The sequence below is a fragment of the Mytilus trossulus genome, chromosome 8 (genome assembly GCF_036588685.1).
Source record: "Mytilus trossulus isolate FHL-02 chromosome 8, PNRI_Mtr1.1.1.hap1, whole genome shotgun sequence".
Lineage (NCBI taxonomy): Eukaryota > Metazoa > Mollusca > Bivalvia > Mytilida > Mytilidae > Mytilus > Mytilus trossulus.
This window is the reverse complement of record NC_086380.1, coordinates 32,479,008-32,504,524: the sequence shown is the minus strand read 5'-3', so window position 1 is coordinate 32,504,524 and position 25,517 is coordinate 32,479,008. Positions and strand designations below refer to the sequence as shown.

Sequence of the window (25,517 nt, the reverse complement as noted above, 5' to 3'; positions counted from 1 at the left end):
GAACCAATATGTTTCATTTTAAATTGAAACAAATAAAGTATCCCGCAAGAGAAGGTTCATATTCTCTCGGAGTTTTACTATGATTACAAAGAAAAACTCTGAGTAACTATCAAGAATCAACAAATTCCTGAGATGGCTGATGAATCTGGATTTTCTGCTGTTGAAAGAGACAGATTTGAACAATGTTTCAAAAGATTTATGAAATTCACAAGTCAGGGAGATGAAATGTCAAGGACAAACCTTAATCTTCTTCTAGATGAAATAAACTCTATTGATTATTCTTCTAAAATTGTGACAGAAGAGGTACATTTTGCACAAATGAATTTTTTTTAGAAATCTGTCTTATTAATTATATCATATGAAAGACTATGTTTATAACAATGTTTCCATTGAAACGTCTGTTAGGCGGAACAAATATACGTTGACAGAATGTCCCTAACTGTCAGGTGTCAAACGGTCATTTTTGGCTACTGTTTGCCTCAAATTGTTTAAAATTTTATTGTGATTCGCAAAAATGTTGTAATCGTGATTCAACACAAGTCTCAAATAATGAACTGTTACTGTTATTTTAGAAAAATATTAACGTCACTCATTATTGTAAAGAAAGTGTACAGATTATCCACAGGGGTTTGTTACAATTGCCGGGTTTACTATCTAAACGAACCCATAAAAAACACTTTTTTTTTAGGAGTTCGTATGGATAGTAAACCTGGCAATTGTAGCAAACCCCTGTGGATTATCATCATGCTGCCAAACAGACAGACAGACACCAAAAATTACCATTAATGTCAATTGGCAAGATATTTTACCATTTTTTTGTCATGAAGGCAACCCCATTACCACCTCAATAAATGGTATAAAACAGAGGCAGATCCAATGGGTGTACAGTGAATTACTTTGGAAGAGCTGTATAAAGTCAGTCAAGGTGGTTAAAAATGTCCATTTGTTGGGTGTAGAGGCTGACATTTCAGCCTGTGTACTCTTTGTTTACATTTTTTTAAGACTATAATTTGATTATCTTACTTCACCATATTTTTTAGATTTCAGTGGCTACATGTACTTTACTTTATTTCTATTTCAGGAAGCCAATGCATTGATCCAGTTCAAACTGTGTAGACTGATACCTCTACATGATGAAAGACTCCTAGTTAAAGTGTGTCAGACAGTATTTAACTTCACTGCAAGACAACAAGTAAGATTAAACTGTCAATTTCATTGAAGATTGACATTAAATTGTCAAATCGGTTAATTTTGTACATTCATGTATTGTTTTGATATAATATTTTTAGATAACATATACCACTGGTATGAATAAAATTCAAGGAGACGTCAACCCTACATAAACACTTTTACTTAAAAAGCACATATGAACATGAATTTACATAATCTGCTGGAGCCAATAGTAGTTGAAACTGATGACGTGTATGAGAGGCGTTTTGGAAATATTTAGAAATACACTAGAAAATTCTTTATGTTCATTTTTATTGATTTTTTTTATACTGAGAAAGCAAATGATTAGACAGACTCATTTTAGTTTCTATAATCTGGTTCAGTAATTTAATCTAGATGACGTATTGTTTACATTGACATACATGTATTTCACAGAGTAGTTTTCTTTTTTTACAAGTTGAACCTGACAGAATCTACACTATTAGCTGTAACAGAGTATTTGATTGGAGGAGCACAGAGATGTCAGCCGTGGGCATTACCTATGATTCTACAGGCTTTAGGTGCTGTGGTTTATGAAAATGTTGGACTCTTAACAAAGGTTAGTATAAATGAGGAATATACTGTGGTAAAAAAAAGAAATCAACAATTATATCCTATCATTTCCTTATTGAATCAGATTGAATGCTCACAAACATGTTGAACTCTGCCACATTATTTTTGTGCATGTACCAAGTCGACCATAAGCTATGGGGGTTTATCCATTGCTGAAGGCAGTACGTCGCCTATAATTGCTTACACCAAGTTCATTTGAACTTTAGTGGAAGCTTGTCTGATTGTCAATCACTCCATATCTCCGTATTTTTACATATTCTATAAATATTTTCGTTATTTGTCGAAAATTGTCAGATGTTAAAAATTTATAATAATCGCCATGAGATTTTTTTATTGTCAGCTTTGTATTTTCTTACTTTTTTATGAATGAAAGGGGATGTGAATACATATGAATAAGTTGACCCAACAACTGAAAAAACCATCAAGTACATCTTTAATTGTTATCCCCAGATGTGAATAGGTTAATAAATGTTAAAACTTTATTCTACAGTTCCATGATATTCTATTGAGTAGAAGAGGAATACTGATACCTCTGATAGAAGGAGGAGCTACAGAGGAGGAAGTTCTCAGACAAGCTGTACAGACTTTAGAAAATATGACAATCAAGTATGTAAATTATCAATAAGGCCAATTTTAACTGTGATTTTGGTATTTTTTGGATGCATTGGATTCATTTTTTCGTACATGTTCCAATTTTTCAGAGATTGTGTACAGTTTGTTTTTAGTGGATACTTATTTCATGGTTTGTATTTTGTTGAATACTTATATTTATGGATCACAAATACTAAGAAAATCCATAAAATATAAGTACAGCTTAAAAAAAGAATCTATTGTAACTAGAAAAAAAAAGAATTGATATATAGTTTTAATATGCCATCAATACCCGCGCAAGGGCTGTATAGCCAGTCAAGGTCGTTAAAAACTTCCATATATATACCAGTGAATGAATGTTTAGAAATGCCACCATGCCACCATAGTTTCTGTTATTGTTAACTACACTTATGTCGTTATTTTACTTAAAATACAATAGAATATGAGCTCCCAATTTTAGTATGACTACAATATAATTGTAGGTCACTGTTGTGATGTTACTGTAACAAAAAATAGTGTTTCCTAAATAATGAACAAGAAGGGGATAATTATTGCACCAACAGCTGACTAATTGAGTTATCATTTTAGCAACAAAGCACATTTTTGTTAGAGACATGAAACAGTAATTGACTTAATCAACACTTTATTTCTATTTTTCAGAGTATCAGGCCAGACGTACATGGAAGATAGATATGCTAGTTTATGTTTTGACATTTTCATGAAATTGTTACACAAGATACCAACTACTAGATTAGAATCCATGATTCAATGCAAGGTTAAACATTTTAAACATTTCTCTTATTTTTATGATATTTTCACTGTGATCACTGTGATCATTGTGAGCAAAATATTTCTCATCTCTAGAGATGTATACTGCAATACATGTAATAAGAACTAGCATTCTGATTTTTAATACAATGAAATTGAGAATGAAAATGGGGAATGTGTCTAAGAGACAACAACTCGACCATAGAAAAAACAACAGCAGAAGGTCACCAACAGGTCTTTAATGTAGCGAGAAATTCCCACACCCGGAGGCGTCCTTCGGCTGGCCCCTAAACATATATATACTAGTTCAGTGATAAATATACTAATAAATATGTTTTTGTTAAATCACAATGATTAATTAAGATTTTGTTGGTCATGTCAAAATCACTATAGATACTAATTGTTTGCAATAATTTCTGAATTTACAGTTTATTGTTCCACTTAACGTAACTATCCATATGAGTATCTTATTGAATTTTTTGTAGGTTATGATTTGTACCTTGAGAGGATTACAGAATTTACTGGCTGCCACTAAAATAATGCCTTCTGAACAACTTGGACCACTTTTGGCTGGAGTTAGGGTAAGAAATACACACTGTTTTAAATTTCATCATCTGATTTGATGTATTAGAGGTTTATTTTGTGATAAATTTTAGTTCCCAGTGAAAGGCTTGTACAAAAAAGATTGAATAAGTATCTAGGTCTACATTAGTATATGAAGTACAGTTTGAATTACAGGCAATATAGGAAAGGTGTACTGACATAAGTAGTCTCTAAACACATTAACTCCAAATGGAGCTTTCGTTAGTCGAAGCCATATTAACTATGTGTATCAGTGAGAAAAATGTAAAAGCATAAAAATATATACAGTTTGAATTACAATTTGACTAGTATCATAATGTAAATATCTGTGCAAATTGAATTATTATCAGACCAGATATACATACATGTATATCACAGAATATGTCTTTTTTCTTAATTGTCTGTTTTATACACACATATTGTTTGAAATTATTTATTGAACGGGAAAATATACTCATTACAATGTCAAATCTAATGTTTATTACACAGTCTCAACTCTGTTTAGCATTTAGATAAGCTATTGACATTGGTATGCAATTTACATAAAAATAAAAGCAGGGAAAGTACAATGCTGGTACATGAATTTGATTGTCTTGATATCTTTAACTTTTTTTTTCTTATACATGTATATACTTTATAACTGTTCAATTTTATTATGCCATTTGAATATTTAAACTACCTTTATTCAATGGATACATGCAAAAACAGTTTTTGAAATGTCAAATCTCTGTTATATTTCAGACATCAATGTTTCATGGAATTTCTAACATACCAGTTATGGTACCTGATACACTACATCCAACACCTCTCAGTAATGTGGAACCTTCTAGTTCAGATAAGACTCCAACTTCACCACAAAAGTCACAAGCTGAAGGTCAAGGCAACAAAAAATCCAAGAAAAGAAAACCAAAAAAGGGTAAAGAGCAAGATGAAGGTCAACCAGATCAAGGAAAAGGTCAAGATGACACAAACTTAGCACAGGCTGTGAATGGATTGTCAGTTGAAGGACAAGTTCGAGGTGAACAGGCAGTATTTAGACCTGCTTGGGCCAAAATAAGTAGTTCAGAGTCTGATTTCTCTGACACAGAAGGAGGTCAAAGTTCAAGATATAGATCAACATGTGCTAAAGTTAGACAATGTGCTTTAGCATGTCTTCATACAGTCATAAAAGTAAGTATATTTTCGTTACTAACTGTAAACCAATTTATTTTCGCGGATACTTTGTTTCGCGTTTTACCCTTTCTTTACCACTTTGCCACTATTTAATTTCGAGATTATCTGATTAACTTGATGAAGTTTATTAAGGAAAGATCAAAGATTGACATATTCGCGACGATTTATATTCGCGTTATTTTTCTAATCGTGAAAGTCTCGGAAATAAATCGCTCACGAAAATAAGTTGGTTTACAGTATTTCTTTGTTAAGAAGTTAAAATATCTTTGATAAAGAACATTTAGGTTTATATGGACCCAATGATGCAATTTATTTTTTTGATGTTTGTTGATTAAATGTTCAAGTTAGATTTGTTTTTGTTTTTGCAGAACTGATTTTAAATAGAAAATAGATTTTATTATAAAATTTGATACCAATTTACAGAATACAGACAAGAAAGTGATGTTTGGATACTGGTCGTCTTTCATTCCTGACTCTGTAACGTCTGGTAACAGTTCACAAATACAGACGTTGTTTACCATAATCCTTAAGGACCCGTCACCAAAGGTATGTAACTTCTGGTAACAGTTCACAAATACAGACGTTGTTTACCATAATCCTTAAGGACCCGTCACCAAAGGTATGTAACTTCTGGTAACAGTTCACAAATACAGACGTTGTTTACCATAATCCTTAAGGACCCGTCACCAAAGGTATGTAACTTCTGGTAACAGTTCACAAATACAGATATTGTTTACCATAATCCTTAAGGACCCGTCACCAAAGGTATGTAACTTCTGGTAACAGTTCACAAATACAGACATTGTTTACCATAATCCTTAAGGACCCGTCACCAAAGGTATGTAACTTCTGGTAACAGTTCACAAATACAGATATTGTTTACCATAATCCTTAAGGACCCGTCACCAAAGGTATGTAACTTCTGGTAACAGTTCACAAATACAGACATTGTTTACCATAATCCTTAAGGACCCGTCACCAAAGGTATGTAACTTCTGGTAACAGTTCACAAATACAGACATTGTTTACCATAATCCTTAAGGACCCATCACCTAAGGTATGTAACTTCTGGTAACAGTTCACAAATACAGATATTGTTTACCATAATCCTTAAGGACCCGTCACCAAAGGTATGTAAGGTCTGGTAACAGTTCACAAATACAGATATTGTTTACCATAATCCTTAAGGACCCGTCACCAAAGGTATGTAACTTCTGGTAACAGTTCACAAATACAGACATTGTTTACCATAATCCTTAAGGACCCATCACCTAAGGTATGTAACTTCTGGTAACAGTTCACAAATACAGATATTGTTTACCATAATCCTTAAGGACCCGTCACCAAAGGTATGTAACTTCTGGTAACAGATCACAAATACAGATATTGTTTACCATAATCCTTAAGGACCCATCACCTAAGGTATGTAACTTCTGGTAACAGTTCACAAATACAGACATTGTTTACCATAATCCTTAAGGACCCATCACCTAAGGTATGTAACTTCTGGTAACAGTTCACAAATACAAACATTGTTTACCATAATCCTTAAGGACCCATCACCTAAGGTATGTAACTTCTGGTAACAGTTCACAAATACAGACATTGTTTACCATAATCCTTAAGGACCCGTCACCAAAGGTATGTCACTATGGTTATGTTTTATGACTTATTTCTTTACCAAAATTCTGATAGATCATTCATGCAAGGTTTATCTATATATGAAAATAAGATGTGCTATTATCACCAATGAGACAACTTTCCATCAAATGCCAAAGGATGAAAGTTTTGTACTTTATTTGGCCTTTTAAACATTTTTGATTCGAGCGTCACTGATGAGTCTTGTATAGACGAGACACGTGTCTGGCGTAAATACAATTTTATTCCTGGTATCTATGATGATTTTATTTGAAGCAAACGAGTGTTGAATACAGCATATAAAGAGCATTAGTATACAATACATATAATTTTGTGCAATTTTATATTATAAAAGTGGATTGAAGCAAAATTGTGTATTGTCTTTATTAATTGCACTTGATTTCTTGGTTTGGAATAATTCAGCATACAAATTATCTGTAGGACATATGTATTTTATAGAGCATTTAAATTTAAATTGGTGCACCTCTACCCAGGCAACTCACAAATAATGCTCCACGAAAAAATGAGTGAACAATATTACGAACTTTCATGTTGATTTTGTTTGTGCTTAAGGTGGTACCCAACACTTTCCCTAAAATTAATTTGGCTCGTTTAATTTTTATAAAATTTTGTCAAAGTGTTTACTTTGACCCTTTAACAAAAATGTAACAATTTCAATAATTTTGAACCAACTGTTTTGTTAGAAAAAATACACTGGTTATATAGCAGTTTGACAAACACCAATTTTGATCATTTAGAAGCTTAATATTCTTTTTACAACACAACGTAATTAAACCATTTAGCTGACTTTACAGAGTAATCTCCCTGTAGTGTTAGGTACATGTACCACCTTTAATATTTTGTATACTTTTTTTCCAGTGTCGTATGGGAGCTCTTGCAACATTGACAGCTTTGTTAGATGGAACAAAGACATTTTTGGCTGCTGCTGACGACAGGTGATAAATAATAGAATAAATAAGCATAAATAAACAAAAAAATTGTAACAGCGTTTTCTATTTGGATTTAGTATGAACTAGTTATTTTCTATTTCTTTCTTATAGATTCAGTTCTGGATACAAAATTTTGAATTTTAACTTTTGTGTTTGTTTCGATTTAAAAGATTTTCACTATAATTACAAATACTGGCTGGTAGGTTAGGTTTTTGTCGAGCCTGCAACTTTTGTTGCAGAAAGCTCGACATAGGGATAGTGATCCGGCGGCGGCTACGGCGGCGGCGGCGGCGTTAGCTCACTTCTTAAAAGCTTTATATTTTAGAAGGTGGAAGACCTGGATGCTTCATACTTTGTATATAGATGCCTCAGGTTGCGAAGTTTCCGTCAGTCACATGTCCAATGTCCTTGACCTCATTTTCATGGTTCAGTGACCACTTGAAAAAAAAGTTCAGATTTTTTGTAATGTTGAATTCTCTCTTATTATAAGTAATAGGATAATTATATTTGGTATGTGCGTACCTTGCAAGGTCCTCATGCCTGTCAGACAGTTTTTACTTGACCTCGACCTCATTTCATGGATCAGTGAACAAGGTTGAATTTTGGTGGTCAAGTCCATATCTCAGATACTATAAGCAGTAGGGCTAGAATATTCGATGTATGGAAGGACTGTATGGTGTACATGTCCAACTGGCAGGTGTCATCTGACCTTGACCTCATTTTCATGGTTCAGTGGTTATAGTTAAGTTTTTGTGTTTTGGTCTGTTTTTCTCATACTTTATGCAATAGGTCTACTTTATTTGTTGTATGGAGTGAATTTAAGGTGTACATGTCTAGCGGGCAGGTGTCATCTGACCTTGACCTCATTTTCATGGTTCAGTGGTCAAAGTTAAGTTTTTGAGTTTTGGTCTCTTTATCTAATACTATAAGCCATAGGTCAACTATATTTGGTGTATAGAAATATTTTATGATCTATATGTCAGTGGCGCAGGTTTATTTGACCTTGACCTCATTTTCACAGTTCATTGAACAGTGTTAAGTTTTTGTGTTTTGGTCTATTTTTCTTAAACTATAAGTAATAGGTCATGTAGGTCAACTATAATTGATGTATGGAAGCATTGTTATCTGTATATGTCTGCTTGGTATGGTTCATCTGACCTTGACCTCATTCTCATGGTTCATTGGTCTTTATTTAGTTATCTTGGTTAATGTTAAGTTCATGTGACAGTTATAATAAAGCTTTATACTTAGGACTATTAACATAATATCAATGATTAGTAAAGAAGGCGAGACATTTCAGCGTTTGCACTCTTGTTCTTTTTACATACTACTAATTAACATCAGTTATGTTAAAAAAAAAAATTGGGGGCAATTTAACATTTATCATACATTTTTAGAGATTTTTAAATAAAGTTTTTCATGATGTTACATTTCAGTGACCAATCACGAACTGCCTTTACTGCATTTTCCACTGTGTTAGGATCAACTGTACATGAACTCCATCGCTGCTTGTTACTGGCCTTAGTATCAGAAAACTTTCCATTAACACTTACACAGCTCATTAAAGTAAGTTACTTCCCTTGGTATCAGAAAACTTTCCATTAACACTTACACAGCTCATTAAAGTAAGTTTGATTGTCTTAAGAAGTAAATAATTCTCTGATTTTTACACAGGTAGACTGACCTTGGGTCAATGGGTCAATCTGCATAAAGAAAGTTATTGAACAATAAGTTTTCACTGTGACACAATGCCATATGCATTGTTATGTAGGAAATCTATTGGAAAGTGCAGGAATCTGGAATAAGTTGCATCATAATTTATTGCTCAAATAAGAAATTGAATAGACACGTTTATAAAAAATAAGTATCTTAATATTCTCCAAAACAGGATGGAGTCACAGAATGTAGATAGAATGGTTATAGGGACAGATCACATTGGAAAAGTAATTTCCCTACCTTTGAAATAAGAATAATTATGATTGTAAATAGTTTCTATCTAGAACAATTGAATCTAAAACAAATGATATATATGTTTTATTTTGATTTTTTGGTTACTGAAAGTACATGTATGATACATAATGTGTTGTAACAATTCTTGTACAATTTATTTGCAGTGTCTATCTACACTTATCTCCAATGTACCCTACCAGAAAATGAGACCAGGACTGCTGTCTAGAGTTGTTAAACAAGTCAGGAATTTTCTGGGTCATAGAGGTTAGTTGTGTTGATATATTACATATTTTGCAAGGTTTTCCATACTATTCTAACATATGTCACACAGTATATCATCAGATGTATGATTCGAAAGTGTTTCAGGGTGACTTGGGAACAGAAAGATTGTAAATTTTTGCCTTCTTCTACTAGACAGTAAAACCTTTCCAAAAGTTGGGTTTCCGTTTGATTATGGGGGATTTATTAGTATGCAGCCACTTTCATTCAAAATGGGAACATACAATCAGATGCCTCATGTAACTAGAGAAAGGCACACATTTTGCACACTAAGAACCCTTGCAACAACTCTTTGTGGGGTCAGTAGGTGGCCTTAATTGCAAGGCGAAATTTCTGTCCAAATTACCCTTTTTTCAGTGGGAATCCAATATAATAGATTTATAGAAAGTGTTATAACCACTAACAATATTTAATATAAAAAAGAAGATATGGTATGATTGCCAATGAGACAACTATTCACAAAAGACCAAAATGACACAGACATTAACAACTATAGGTCACTGTACGGCCTTCAACGATTAGCAAAGCCCATACCCCATAGTCAGCTATAAAAGGCCCCGATAAGACCATATAAAACAATTCAAACGAGAAAACTAACGGCCTTATTTATGTAAAAAAAAAACAAGCTTCTTGCTATAAAAATAATAAAATGCGCACAGTTCACATTGATAAAGGAATGTTATTGTATACCTTTCAGACCCTAATGTGAGAGTAGCATGTTTAACATGCTTTGGTGCTGTTTCTGCTATCCAGCCACCATTAATGGAGGTGTGCCATATCATACAGCCATCCAGAACAACATCCCTGTCTCTGTCAAGCTCGACTAAAGACTTACCAAACCCAGTAATAGCTATCAAAACAAATGATCCTGTGGATTCTGGTTTCAATAGTAACCAGTCACCTGAATCTGGAAATCTTGAAGCTGGGAATGTGTCACCTGGTTTGTCTACACCATCTCCTGGAATATCTGGTACCCAGACACCTGTGTACTCAGATCCATTGTTACAAAGCCAGGCTTCACAGACGTCGTGGTTGATTAAACTGTGTGTTAAAAATATAACACCACAGCCACGAGGGTTCGGTGAAAATGGAGAGTACTACACAGAACCACTTCCTGTTAGGCTAGAGTCATTACAAGTTCTGGCTCATCTTACTAAAGGATATTTTCCTATCATAAGGTTTGTTTATGGTCAATATAGAATTTTAGAAATGTTATTTTATAACTCTTTGGTACAACTGTGAAATATTTAAACAGAAATTTATTACACTTTATCTGAATTGAAATGATAGTTTAAGAATTTATTGGTAATGATTAATTTGCTTTTTGTGGATACATTTTAACTTAAAAATGACAGCTTCTAAAGATGAGGTGAGGTATACGGTAATGAGATAGCAACTTATCAATACAAAAACTGACATTAGTTCTACCCTTAAGGGAGTTCCCTTCTCAGTTTCAAAGTAATTAACTATTCAAAACACTAGTTTATATTGATAGGGAATTAATAAAGGAATCTAAAGAGCAATAAAAATATATAGGTATCAGACATGTGACAGAGTTGTCAAGCCACAACTGAAGATTTGGAAATTTTCAGCTGGAGTTTGGGCTTCATAACTGGAGATTTTTAATCGACCTTTTATCGACGCACGCAATGGTTTTTTTTTGTGTTTTCAAACTGCATATATCTTCTTTTTTTGTTAACAAAGCTATGATTCCATACCTTTCAACACATGCATAGCCATTTTTACTTGAAAAAAAATAAAGATAATGGGTTTTTCAAATATTTATTACTATGTATAGTTCAAGAGTAAGTGGATAGCCATGATACATAGTTGGCAAAAAGTATCTCTGCTTAAGCTACATTGTCAACTTTTGGTACCACTACTAATCATGCTAGTAACAGAAGGTGTTGAAATGATAAACATTTTGTAGTTAGTTTTCTGTTGGGTAGCTGTCTCCATATTTGGTCAAGTCATTAGGGCCACCATAGTCAGCTTTGCATGAAGTGTAGTAAGCATGGTATTGACCTTATGCACTGGAGTTGCACCATTTGAACTCAGATCTCCAGGCAGAGTTGAATTTGGTTAGATAATTGGTCTTCTTTAATTTGCTGCTTGGGTATTTGGTGATAACATACGGTTTGCATTTAGTCAAATATTAAATTTTAGAGTTGTCCAAGGTTAACATACTCATACTGGATGGAATACAAGCCATAAATATCATATTTGAGTTGCTTTCATTTGTCTCTGAGATTCAGTAACTGATCCTTGCAGAATTGTTATCAACACATTCAAAATAATTAAGGTTTATGTACCCTTCTGTAGCCATTTTTGTACGAATTTTTTAAATTGTATCAAAACTACAGATATAATAAATAATAGAGATAGGCTATTTAGTACTTATTCCAAGGGGAAACTTGATGCAAAGCATTACTTTTTACTGTTTCATTGCATTTGATAGAAAAAGAGGACTTTGTGGCAAATAAATCAAGATTTTTATAGAAAATCCACAGCCTTTAATACAGAGATTTTTGTTATAAAATTTGAAACATAAATTACTCACTTGATTTTCTATGATGTGCTAGTGTTCATTTTTTACAAAAAGTTCTAAGCAACCTGTAAATTCCAAAACACCTCGTGCTGAGTCACTAAAGTCGAGCGCACCCTAAAAGGTGTACTTGATTTTGGCCATAATTATATTTGTTTTAACCAATAACTACATTTATAAACTTGTTTTAAGGAAATCAATGCTAGCACTGCATGCAATAATCATATATCTATCAGTCATCAAATTGCCAAATATGAGAGTTCAAAGATAAAGGCTGTTGATTTTCTACAAAAATCTCGATTTATTTGCCACAAAGTCCTCTTTTTCTATTAAATGCAATGGAACAGTAAAAAATAATGCTTTACATCAAGTTTCCCCTTGGAATATGTACAAAATGGCCTATCTCTATTTTTCATTATATCTGTAGTTTTGATACAATTGAAGTTTGAAAAGTTCGTACAAAAATGGCCACAGAAGGGTACATAAACCTTAAAGCACAAAGTCGTTGTTTATACAACTATATAATCTGTTGTCAATATTTCACTTTTAATCATCCTGGTATGTATCTTAAACTTGCTAGGTATCACCAGGTATTGCCAATTGTCTTTTATTGTTGTATACACAGTGTAATCCTTAACACCTTCATTGATTACAGGACGCTAATTGCATTTTTACCTTTCAAACAAAATCAAAACAGGAAATAGTGACTTCCGGTTTTCTCGGACTTTTCCCATATAAATTTCGGGTTTCTCGGACTTTTTCTCTGTCTGTAATAAAAAAATTTAAACAAACATGTCTACTGAAATTTTCGACATTTTCAAAAAGCGGAAGATTTCAAATTTTAACGGGAGGGACGGAAGAGGGTCTGAAAAGCGGGAGATTTTGACTCCTGCCGGAAGAATCACATGTATGAGGTATTTGAGATATGGGTCATTGAAATTTTGGCGGGAAAATATTCTCTTTTGACTTTTCGTAGCTTTATCATTGACAAGTTGAAGTTCTCAAAAACTGTTAAAAAGTAATTAAAATTTTATAAGACTTTTACAGATGGCTTATCATTAAACATGGAAAAGATTTACAAAAAGAAAAAAGGGGGTCACAGGGCAACTTTTTTCAAGGCAAATGGATAAAACCGGAGGATTCCGAAAATCTGACAAAAAATCTAAAACATGACAAGCCAGCTTCCTTAACATTAGACAGGTGTCTCTACTATATCTCTAGCTCTAACTTACAAATTGATGAATAAATTTTACACAGACAATCAAAAATCTGCCATTAGACACCAAAATCACCACATGACAAATAGTTACAGCGAACAGTTATCATCAATGGTTTATTTTTTTCAGGAATAGTTTACCAATATTAAGAGATCTGACATGTAAATGTTTTGAGGACAGTGATGGTGTAATCAGACTTCATACTTCTAAGGTAACTTGAACTGTATTATAGACAAGAAACCTGTCTTAAAATAATGACACAAAAGTCAAAGTTATATAAATACGGGTAGTACAAAAAATTGTAATGAAAACAATGTAACAATAGATTGATAACCCCAATAGGATTCAGAATTTGGAGGACTATTAACATATTTATTTGTGCATCATTAAACATAATTTTGAGATGATTTCAGTCATAGAGATATGTTTAAAAAGTTAAAAAAACAGTTGAAAATAAAATTAGTCTGTATCAAAATAATTAGACTTGGTATGATTACCAATAAGACAAAAATAATCTTCCAAACACCAGCACAAGTATGTAAACAACTAGACAGGTCACCCAAAGGGCCTTCAACTATGAGCAAACCCTGAAGCTTATAGTACATTTTTAACTCATGTTGATGTAAGCTTTTAAAATTAAAATTGTTGAGTTAGTTTTATATTTAACTCTTGTATTTGTCAAGATCTTGCTTCATGTAATTGAATTGTAATAGCTATCAATTTGAACAGATTAAATAATGTTTACTGTAAACCAACTTATTTTCGCGGATACTTTATTTCCCGATTATACCCAGGTAGTCAACTTCCGGCGATTTAATTTAGCAATTTTCTTATTTACTTAATGCTGTTTGATAGGAAAAAATCCAAGTTATTCCTTTTCGGGCTGATTTAATTTCACGTTATTTTTCTACTCACAAAAATAAATCGCTTGCGAAACTTAGTTGGTTTACAGTATATATTTTTTTATTTCTATATTTTCAGTTGTTAGATGAGTTAACCCAAGCTTTACAGAAAGACATTCAGGCACTGGATCAATCTGATGGAGCTCAAAGACTTTCTTCTACGGAGGTATATATTTCTAAGGAATATAAACAAACTATCTAAAGGGAACCATATTTAGAAAATCTATTAAATAAAATCTTAAATCTAAATTTGATGGTGATGTTTGTCTTGTTTTGCTTTACAAGTTAGTGACAACAAAGTTGAAGATGATCTCAATCTTTACCAAATTCTTTAGGTTACAAAAATTAGTATCAGGTCAAATTTTCTTTTATGTATATGTATTTACAAAAGGATATCATTTTCAAGTGTATAAAAATCTGTTATTGCCAGAAGAGAGAATAGCAAAATAGAATATAGATCAATTTTCGAATGATCTGCAAAAAGATGTGTTCTTTCTATGTGACGTCATCAGGCATGGTCGCCTTTTTTCATGCCGTCACAATAGGAAATTCAGAGGAAAGCAAGAAAATTCGACGTCATAATCGGATTTTAACCAATGAAGTAATGAGCTCAAAGAACCACACATTGATTAAATTTTTTGAAACAATGAGTGCAGAAAGGCATGTATTGAGGAAGAATTAGAGAATCACATTTTCACAATTACTCACAGTGGGTCATTTTGTTTGAATTTTTTTTTTAAATTTATGGGAGGATAAATCATTCTACTGCAGTCTATGTAATACTAATTTTAGTCATGATAATGAATATAGGATATAACAGAATATCTTTATGAACATATAATTATTCTCCTCTCTTCTAGGTGCACCAGTTCTGGGACTATATCTTAAATGGTCCTATTCCAAAGATTCTACAGAGAGAAGCACACAACCCTGTGAAAGCTGTTACATGTGATTGTCTGTCTAACATAGGAGCTGATGTATTTAATATTATATCTGTGAGTAATTATGTAATAATAACTAAAGCTGTTACATGTGAGTGTCTGTCTAACATAGGAGCTGATGTATTTAATATTATATCTGTAAGTTATCAATATCAATGATTAAAGATTTTTGCAAAAGAGTATCATGTATAAATATATATTTTTTTTTATAAAAAAAAGACAAACAGCTAAAAGAAGCTGTCAGGTAAATGTTAATTTGAATACTACCTAAAAAAGAAAGTATATGAAAGGCACCTTACTTTTAAGTTTTGATTTATGAAAACAAAGTGACTTGTTAAAGCTGTCTGTGTGGTTTTTTTCTCTAATAAAAAAATTAATAAAACAGTAGATCATGATTACTATTTGAAATGGCTGTTGACTATGACTCAATTTACTTAGCTCAATTATTCTCTGTTCTACCCCGGTAACATTCATTATACAATTTTAGAACATTGGAAAGCAGTTTGATACATTTATTTTCAATTTTACTTATATACTAATACAATGTAAATAAATGTTTACTTTCAGATGGATAAAAGAATATTATGTATAACCTTGATCTTAGGTTTAACCTCTGATGAAGATAGAGTTGTGAGATCGTCTGCTGTTAGGACACTTGGAGTATATGTACTGTATACCTGTCTGAGAGAGGTGGGTTTAAGGAACCATTGCTACTTAATTTGCAAGTTGTTCAATAATTATATGTCAACTTGATTAGAGCAGAAATAAAATGTTTGGTTTCTCAGTTCTTCTATTACACCCCCATCACACTATTGATAGGGTAATTTATGCATATTTCAATTTACTTAAGCTCTTTGTGTGTATTAATCTGTCTTTCCATTCATGATCTCTTGACAGGTCAACACTATCTAATATATGCTTGATTGGCTAATGTCATCTGACCTTGAACTTACAATTGACACTTCTTTGGTTAAATTAAAGATAAAAGTTTTTTATAGGGTCTGTTTTAACAAAACAATTACTGTAGATTACTGTTATTTATGTGATTTCTTTGTAAGAAGGTCCATTCAACTTTAAAAAGATTTTAATATTGCAGCACTCAGGAATATTTAATGAACAAACTCTTGTTTAGGATATCTAATTTTATCGTTATTTTTTATTTTTTTGAATTAAAGAAATGTTTACAACTAATTGAGTAAAAGTTTAAAAATTCAGTCTATACCTCATTTTTTTTCTCTTCATATAAGTAATTTGACCTCTACACTATATTTCATAGGATGTCAACTTTGTTGCTGATGCTGCTAATGCTATTCTGACCTGCATGGCTGACAGTAGTTTGAATGTCCGTCTCAAGACAGCATGGTCACTGGCTAATTTATGTGATGCTCTTGTGCTGAATAAGTAAGTTGGCAACTAACTTCTTAATTACAGTATCCATTTCATAACAAATGTTTATTTTCATTGTATGCTTGTCTACAAAAAACTTAGCATAAGAAATCATGACAAATGTTGCTTATTTTCTGTCTCATTTATGTTCACCCTATTAGAATCTAATGCATTCTGGGTAATTATTTCAATTGATGTAAACTAGTCCGTTAGTTTTCTCAATTGAGTTGTTTCATATTTTTCATGCCAGAGCCTTCTATAGCTGACTATATATTATGGGTTTTCCTCATTGTTAAAGGCCGTAGAGTAGGCTATAATTGCTAACATCCACTTCATCTGAACTTTGTTGGATAGTTGGTCTCATTGACAACCATAACACATCTCCTTATGTTTATATTAAAACTCAGCATAGTTGAGAAATAAAAAAAGGGATCTCAGTGTCTTAGAAGTCTAAGTAGTTCTATCTTAAGGTGGTACCTACTACAGGGAGATAACTCTGTAAAATCAGCTTAACGTTTTAAAGACGTTGTGTTGTTAAGGGAATATTAAGCTTCTCAATGCTCAAAATAAGTGTTTGTCAAACTGCTATATAACCAGTGTAATTTTTCTAATCAAAAGGTTGGTTCAAATTTTTTGAAATTTTGAAATTTTTGTCAAAGGGTCAAAGTTAATATTTTGTCAAGATTTTAAGAAAATTAAACGAGCCAAATTAATTTTAGATGAGGTGTTGGGTACCACCTTCATCGACCAGTAAGTATCTATTTCTTGTCATGTCAACAACCAATGAAGACCAATTAAAATGTAACACAGTACAATTATAATTTCAGGGATGATGGGGATACAGAGTTCATGGAAGATTTCTCTGACTTGTTGCTACAGAAACTGTTTACGACGGCAACACATGCATGTCAGGACAATGACAAGGTCAAATCTAATGCTGTAAGAGCTTTGGGTAACATCATGAGATACCTACCAACCAGAAGTCTAGGTAAATAACATATAAGCTTCATGCACATTATAGTCTTCAGAGTTTAGGATAACATTTAAGTGCAAGTCTGCCTAATAATCAGGCAGTGGTGAAAACATGACCAAAAAAAACCCCACCCATTTAGACATTGATTTCAGTTAATAATATGTAGTTATGCACAAAGATAACATTCATTTCCATTTTCTGTTCTGGTAATAGAAGATACAATTTGGTTGAAATGCACTAGAAATTAACAAATAAGGGGAGATAACTCTGTAATTTGCGATCATTCTACCCTATTTTCTAACCAAGTTATTTGATATAACCAGACACACACAAATGAAAGACTTATAATTTTTAACTCAGGATGATGGTAAGTATTCTATAGCATGATTAGCTAGGTGGGTTTTTTTCTGATCATGTTTTGATTTTTACCTAAATTGCCTGATTGTTACAAAGACTGGCACTTAAAATGAAAAGCAAAATCTGCATTCATTAATCTCTAAAAAAAAAAATTGTTTAAAAGATTTTTATCTGCTCGTTATTTTACATTGCCTTTTAAAAGTATTTTTTTTTATAGCTTGTTTAGATATTTCCTTTAATTTTAGCAAAGATTCCATTCCGAACAGCAGTAGAGGATGGTGTAAAGGCATTAGTTAAAAACATCAGTAGTGGAGCTATGAAAGTATGTTGTTCAGAATTCTAGTTTGCAAAATATTTTCAGGACATTATGTTTCCGGCCTGAGTGTCTGTTGTTCAGATAAATTATCTGTCTGTCTTGTATCAGGTTAAAGTTTAAGGTAGTTAGTAATCACAGCGATTTTAAACTTCAGACTCATTCATTATGAATGGAACTGTTATAAAATATAGTTTTTGAACAAGTAATTGTGACAGATAAATGGACCAAATGTATAGTTGAGTCTATTTTGTTAAGATTTTTATGCCCCACCTATGATAGTAAAGGGGCATTATGTTTTCTGGTCTGTGCATCCGTTCGTAGGTTTGTCCTTCTGTTCGTTTGTACGTCCGTCTGTCCCGCTTCAGGTTAAAGTTTTTGGTCAAGGTAGTTTTTGATGAAGCTGAAGTCCAATCAACTTGAAACTTAGTACACTTGTTGCTTATGATATGATCTTTCTAATTTTATTTTTGATAAACAGGGATTATCACAATTTGAACGATAAACAGGGATTATCACAATTTGAACAATGTTCCATTGCTCTTTAAAAATGTACTGTAGATTCAGTTATTTTCCTGGGTACCAATTTACGTGGATTGAGGCATTTAATCAAATAGCACATTTACTATTTGTTGAACACGAAATCCATAAAAATTGGTATTCAACAAATAATGAATCCACAGTTTTATAAATTATGATGCTTATATTAAGTATATTAATGATTAAAACAGTCTTCTATAATGCAATTTATTTCCTATGTTTTAGGTTAGATGGAATGCATGCTATGCTGTTAGTAACTTATTCAGGAACAGTTTACTTAATCATGGAAACTCTCCTTGGATTGTAAGTATCACACATATTCCATTATAGTCTTAGATACTTTGATTAGGTTTTGTTTATTTAGATTCATGATTTAGGGTAATCTACTTTGTTGTTTGGCTTTATTTTACAATTACTTTTATTATGGAGAAAGAAAAAAAAACTACCCAGAGTATATAATTACAAAATGGTATTTTGGAATCAAACAGATCATAACAGTGGGACTTTAATTTATTGCTGTCGCTTGTATTGCTGTTCATTTTATGCCCCACCTATGATAGTAGATGGGCATTATGTGTTCAGGTCTGTGAGTCTGTTCCTTCGTTTGTCAGTCCATTCGTTCAACGGTCCATTCTTTCATGAGTCTGTTTGTTCATCCATCTGTCCAGCTTCAAGTTAAAGTTCTTGGAACTTGAAACTTAGTACACATATTCCCTATGAAATGATCTTTTCTAATTTTATTGCCAAATTAGAGTTTTGACCCCTTTTTATTGTCCACTGAACATAGAAAATGATAGTGTGAGTGGGGCATCCTTGTACTATGGACACATTCTTATTAATTGGAGCTTTAACTGGTACATGCTATTTAATATGAAAATAGTTTGAAAACATAGAATTGGGCTACTCATGTGTAGGTACCTGCATTGATAATGACAACTGTATTCTGTTGTATGAAATTTGAAATGCGAAGTTATTTATGAAATGTTACACACAGAAAGAATATAAACAGAGATATTTAAATTGATACAATTGCAAGTATAAGAAACAGCTTACACTTTTTTATCACTTGAGTTTGTTTTTTTAATTCCTTTATAGATGTAAAATTGCAATGAAATTTTCAATATCAAAATAAATAATTCTTTTTATATCTTATTTACAGAAAGATATACTTATAACTTTGTGTTCTGTTGTTACTGATTGTAAGAATTTCAAAGTTCGCATCAATGCTGCACTTGCACTGGGATCTCCAGCAGAACGTTGTCACTATGGTAACCAAGATTTGTACCTCCATGTATGGGAGAGTTTAATCAAGGGACTTAAGACAGCAGAAGACATAACAGATTTTGCTGAGTACAGATATAGAGACAGTTTAAATGATCATGTAAGTAAGATCTTGGCTGATATCAACAAGCTGTACATTAAGGTGGTACCTAACACTACAGGGAGATAACTCTGTAAAATCAGCAGAACGTTTTAATGACATCATGCTGTTAAGGGAATATAAGCTTCTCAATGATCAAAATTAGTTTTTGTCAAACTGCTATATAACCAGTGTAATTTTTCTGATTAAATGGTTGGTTCAATTTTTTTGAAATTTTTATATTTTTGTCAACAGTTCAAAGTAAATACTTTGTCAAAATTTTAAGAAAATTAAACGAGCCAAATAAAATTTTAGTTCAGGTGTTAGGTACCACCTTAAATATGGACAATGTAATAATTAATTGTCTTAGGTTGAGATATCATGTCCAATTAAAATCAATATCAAACATCCAACAGCAGAGAATATAAACAGATTTCGTGCAGAGTCCATAATGTCAGGGCCCCCACATGGAAAGGTTAAAGAACAGACAAATGAAACTATGGGACGATAAATAGCTGACCCGTGTTAAGAGAGAGCCATATCTCTTGCATGTTAAAGACACCCTTGTAGATTTTGAAAATGAACAGGCTAATGCAGCTACAAGGCAGCACTTGCACCCGCAAAGTGGAAAGGGATTAATATAAGTTGCAAAACTTGTTTCCCAATCCACTATAAATAAATATGTTTAAACTAAAACTATGGGATAATATTTGTTGAAATTAATTGGTTTCGAAATTTGAGTAAAAACACAAGGCAGTTTATCTGTACAACTACCATACTGTAAGTTTTGTAATTAATGCAAATTTTACCATTTACAGATTTGTAGTGCTATTCTCCATATTATTCTACTGACCACACAAGAAGATCTGACCACACTAAGTGACCTCCTGACAAAAGAAGATATAACTGTGTATTTTGATAGATTTAAAAACAGCACTAAACATAAAGGTAAATTATACCATATAAGGAGATCATGTGATGTATTTTTTTCTCTTTTAATTGAAAACATGATAGCAGGAATAACTTTACTTAAAAGTAAGAAATGATGAATTTATGAATCAAGTCTCGTCAATTAATCAATGAACTGGGCTTAAGGAGGTTGAGAAAGTCTTATGAGTTCTCATTTTCGAATCCATATTTGAACACATTTAACAATAAGATTTCAAAATGAGGGACAATTTAGCTTGCATGCATGTTCGTTTTGAAACTGGGGGCTTCAGTGGCTGGGAGTCTAAGAAGTTACTACTGTAATTACTAGCCAGTCAACACTGAGGTTGTAAGTTCGCAGGTGCACTTCACTCCAATCTTAATTGACTAGGGTTGTCAGTTTTCCTATTGTAGATTGGTGGTTTTCTCAGGACACTACGGCTACCTCCACCATTAAAAACTAGCTGTCATGACTTGGTACCACAAAACAGTGCTTAAAATTGGTGCAAAAGCACAAAAAATCAATCAATCAATCATTTTGAAACTTAGCACCAAAATTAGGTCAATAGAACATATATTTCATTCATTAAATTTCATATTTTTTTTAATATTTTTAAATCTGTATGTATTTTATGTTATAAAAGTAAAAGAAACGGGTTGCAGCTTTTCTCATAGATGTTTTGAATTTGAATGTTAAGAGCCATATTGCATTTATTTTTTACTGTAGAATTACCACAAGCAGAAGAACAGCTGAGAAAACTTGAATCTGATGGCAGCCTGACAAAATCAGAAAAATGTGTAGTCAACAACTTAATAGATCTGTGTCGTATTGAAGGTAATATACATGCCAGGGAATACATCAGGAGATTAGACAAGTTGGAAAGAAGTATAGGTAAAAATACCTGAATAGTATGGCCCGAGAACAGTAATTTTGAAGTGCTTTTATTTTAGACAATAAATTCAAATTATAAAAACCACCTGCTATGTCTCAAACAGATTTTTAAAGTGTAGTGTACTACTGTTGGGACAAATAATATCAAAATAACAGAAAAGTCTACCAGCTCTAACTCAAAATATGGACAATTCTATGTTAAAGGGGTCTAAAATTGGATTTGACAGTTTCAGACATACTGATTGTAATATGTTGTTTCATCCCCTTATGCCTTACTTAAAATTTCATTAATAAAATATCTAGAAATAAATTTGGAAAGTGTGTGAAAAAAATTTAACGTCATACTGTGGATTCCTTTTATTATCGAGCCTGCAACTTTTGTTGCAGAAAGCTCGACATAGGGATAGTGATCCAGCAGCGACGGTGGTGGCGGCATTAGCTTACTTCTTAAAAGCTTTATATTTTTGAAGGTAGAACACCTGGATGCTTCATACTTTGTATATAGATGCCTCATGTTATGAAGTTTCTGTCAGTCAAGTCACATGTCCAATGTCCTTGACCTTATTTTCATGGTTCAGTGACCACTTGAAAAAAAAAATCAGATTTTTTGTAATGTTGAATTCTCTCTTATTATAAGTAATAGGATAACTATATTTGGTATTGTGCGTACCTTGCAAGTTCCTCATGCCCATTAGATAGTTTTCACTTGACCTCAACCTCATTTCATGGATCAGGGAACAAGGTTAAGTTTTGGTGGTCAAGTCCATATCTCAGATACTATAAGCAATAGGGCTAGTATATTCTTTGTATGGAAGGGGGGGGGGGGCGGGCAGCCAGGCGGCAATCAAATGTTCTCCGTGCATTAACTCATGAACCGTTCAATCAAAGCTTTTAAAATTATTGATATGTTGTTACTGACAACTAAATGAAGGTCAAGTTCAATAATGGCGATTTTGACTTTTACCGTTTCAGGAGTTATGGTTCTTGAAAGATTGAAAAATAGAGTTTCCAGTCGTGTCCGTGCATTTACGCATGAACTGTTTGACTAAAGCTTCCCAAATTTTAAAATGTTGTTACCAATGACAAAATGGAGGTCAAGTTCAATAATGACGATTTTGACTTTTACCGTTCAGGAGTTATGATTTTTGAAAGATTGAAAAATGGTGTTTCCAGTTATGGCTGTGCATTTTCTCATGAACCATTCAACCAAAGCTTATGAAATTTTTAAATATTGTTACTGATGACAAAATAGAGGTTAAGTTCAATAATGACGATTTTGACTTTTACCGTTCAGGAGTTATGGTTATTGAAAGATCGTAAAATGGCGTTTCCATTCGCATTTTTGCATTTACTCATGAACCATTCTATCTAATCTTTTTAAATTTTAATATGTTGATACTGACTTCAAAATGGAGGTCAAATTTGATATTGACGATTTTCACTTTCAGCATTCATCAGTAGTGGTGCTTGTGATATTGCCAGGACACAAATAAATGTTAATAAATCCGGTTTGCTGTCGTTGTGACAGCCTCTTGTTGTGTTTTGGTCTGTTTTTCTCATACTTATGCAATAGGTCTACAATATTTGTTGTATGGAATGATTGTATGGTGTACCTGTCTAGCGGGCAGATGTCATCTGACCTTGACCTCATTTTCATGGTTCAGTGGTCAAAGTTATGTTTTTGAGTTTTTGCCTTTTTATCTAATATTTTATGCCAGAGGTCAAAGAAACTCAAGTATGCCATTCAGAACAATCTTTTATTTGATTTTGTCTTTTGGTTTGAATGTTTTATTTAAATAATTGTTTTATATTTGCAGATGAAGATGAAGAAAAGGAACCAGAAAAGACAGCATTTGTTCAAACATATGATTAATTGGAATTTAAGTGGTTGCTGAACGAAGAAATAAGAAAAGACCAATTTGGATCAAACATATGATTATTAAGAACTTTTAAGTGGCTACTCAATATCAAAGATACAATTCTGCATTCCGTAATGTGATTTTTGAATAATAACTTTATGTGATACATTTATATTTGTAATGTTAATTGTTAGAATGGAATTAAAATGAATGCAGATTTTTGCGCTCTATTTTATATTGCATGCAGAGGAGTTATTAAAAAAAATATTTTTAATAATCCTTGTCAGCTCAGTGCTTCGATACATTTTATAAATCCTTTTATTCTGTCAATTTTTTGTATTATGGTCATTTCACAAACCTCCCTTGGAAAATATTTTATCTTCACCAATAGGTCTGATTCATTTGATGATGATTATGGATGGCTTATTAATACATAAATTCAGGACATGAACATGTTAATGCAGTTGATTTATTCGAACTCTGATGGATAGTTGTCTCATTGGAAATAATACCATCTGCTTATTTTGTATAAAAGGGAATTTAATTTAATATGAGATAAGTACCCATTATACTTTATTTTGTCACTTCGTACATTGAAGAAAACAGCAGTTGGTTTAAATTGTTTACTGGTTGATCAGTTTGATTTGATGTGGCAAATTACAATACACCTTATTGCTATTTGTCCGCCATAACTGGATATCACACAGGTTCCCGTAAAATTTGGACGTCACAAAACAAAATATCTGACGCCACAATAGATAAGTGATTGTTGTTGACGTAAAAAGTTCAAGCGACCGGGTCAGCCGTGAATAGCGATAAGGTGTATTCGATCAGAAATTTGAAAGAACTGCAATAGGTGAAGAAAAACACAAATAAAACAGTACTACTGTGGATTCAATTATTTTCCTTGATAATATTTTTTTCGTGGAGGAAAAGTTGCATTTTTCAAGGTATTTAGTTTCATGGTTTTGATAATCTGTGCATAAAAGCCTGTAGAAAATTTGCAATTGGTTGAAGATTTCAACTAGAGGGTCAAATGGGTAGAACTCAAAAACTCAAAGCTGACATGCAAGTGTTGTTGTTATGTGCAGTGATAGTTAAAATAAGTACACAATTAGTTTTTTTCTTGCCTGAAGAAGTCGAGAAATAGGTATTATACGACCCCAGTGGTTGAACCCTGAACAGTTGGGGCAAATTTGGTCACAATATTCAAGCTTGATTCTGTCTGAATTTGGATTGTGATCAAATTTTTTGACATAAAATAGGTTTTTGTCACAAAATAATGTGGTCAAAGATCTAACAAATCTATTGCACAATACTGTGCAATTGAAGATTTCTTCTTGAAACTTTTCAAAATTCGAAATTTGAAAAATAAAAAAAAAAGGAAGCCCTTCAAACTATAGGCTCTAATGAGCCTGTGTAGCTCACCTTGGTCTATGTGAATATTAAACAAAGGAAGCAGATGGATTCATGACAAAATTGTGTTTTGGTGATGATGTGTTTGTACATCTTAATTTACTGAACATCCTAGTTGCTTACAATTATCTCTAACTTGGCCCAGTAGTTTCAGAGGAGAAGATTTTTGTAAAAGA

General features: G+C 32.5%; 1 protein-coding gene across 3 annotated transcripts; it reads left to right on the top strand.

The window, feature by feature from the left end:
* Positions 1 to 94: 94 nt before the first annotated feature.
* On the top strand, positions 95 to 24,147 carry LOC134680828 (HEAT repeat-containing protein 6-like). 3 transcript variants are annotated; one of them, XM_063540075.1, is made up of 25 exons: positions 95 to 303; positions 1,082 to 1,192; positions 1,628 to 1,768; positions 2,273 to 2,388; positions 3,034 to 3,148; positions 3,627 to 3,722; positions 4,465 to 4,893; positions 5,320 to 5,378; positions 6,036 to 6,099; positions 7,414 to 7,490; positions 8,921 to 9,050; positions 9,599 to 9,698; positions 10,411 to 10,891; positions 13,605 to 13,686; positions 14,457 to 14,543; positions 15,238 to 15,372; positions 15,886 to 16,008; positions 16,595 to 16,719; positions 17,532 to 17,692; positions 18,280 to 18,356; positions 19,113 to 19,190; positions 20,047 to 20,268; positions 21,066 to 21,195; positions 21,902 to 22,066; positions 23,884 to 24,147. In XM_063540075.1, exons 1-25 carry the CDS (start codon positions 133 to 135, stop codon positions 23,937 to 23,939), a joined length of 3,531 nt encoding a protein of 1,176 aa, XP_063396145.1. In that variant the 5' UTR covers positions 95 to 132; the 3' UTR covers positions 23,940 to 24,147. The 3 variants fall into 3 exon arrangements, with proteins under 3 accessions (XP_063396145.1, XP_063396146.1, XP_063396144.1); XM_063540076.1 differs by lacking the exon at positions 6,036 to 6,099 and having other exon boundaries at positions 5,320 to 5,442; positions 21,902 to 22,009; XM_063540074.1 differs by lacking the exon at positions 6,036 to 6,099 and having other exon boundaries at positions 5,320 to 5,442.
* Positions 24,148 to 25,517: the final 1,370 nt, after the last annotated feature.

Bases quoted from the DNA above. Each gene is read 5' to 3' on its own strand.
- LOC134680828 (XM_063540075.1), top strand. From the start codon at position 133: ATGGCTGATGAATCTGGATTTTCTGCTGTTGAAAGAGACAGATTTGAA. The intron at 1,769-2,272 runs GTTAGTATAAAT...TTTATTCTACAG, and splicing joins ATGTTGGACTCTTAACAAAG to TTCCATGATATTCTATTGAG. The intron at 16,720-17,531 runs GTAAGTTGGCAA...TTATAATTTCAG, and splicing joins GATGCTCTTGTGCTGAATAA to GGATGATGGGGATACAGAGT.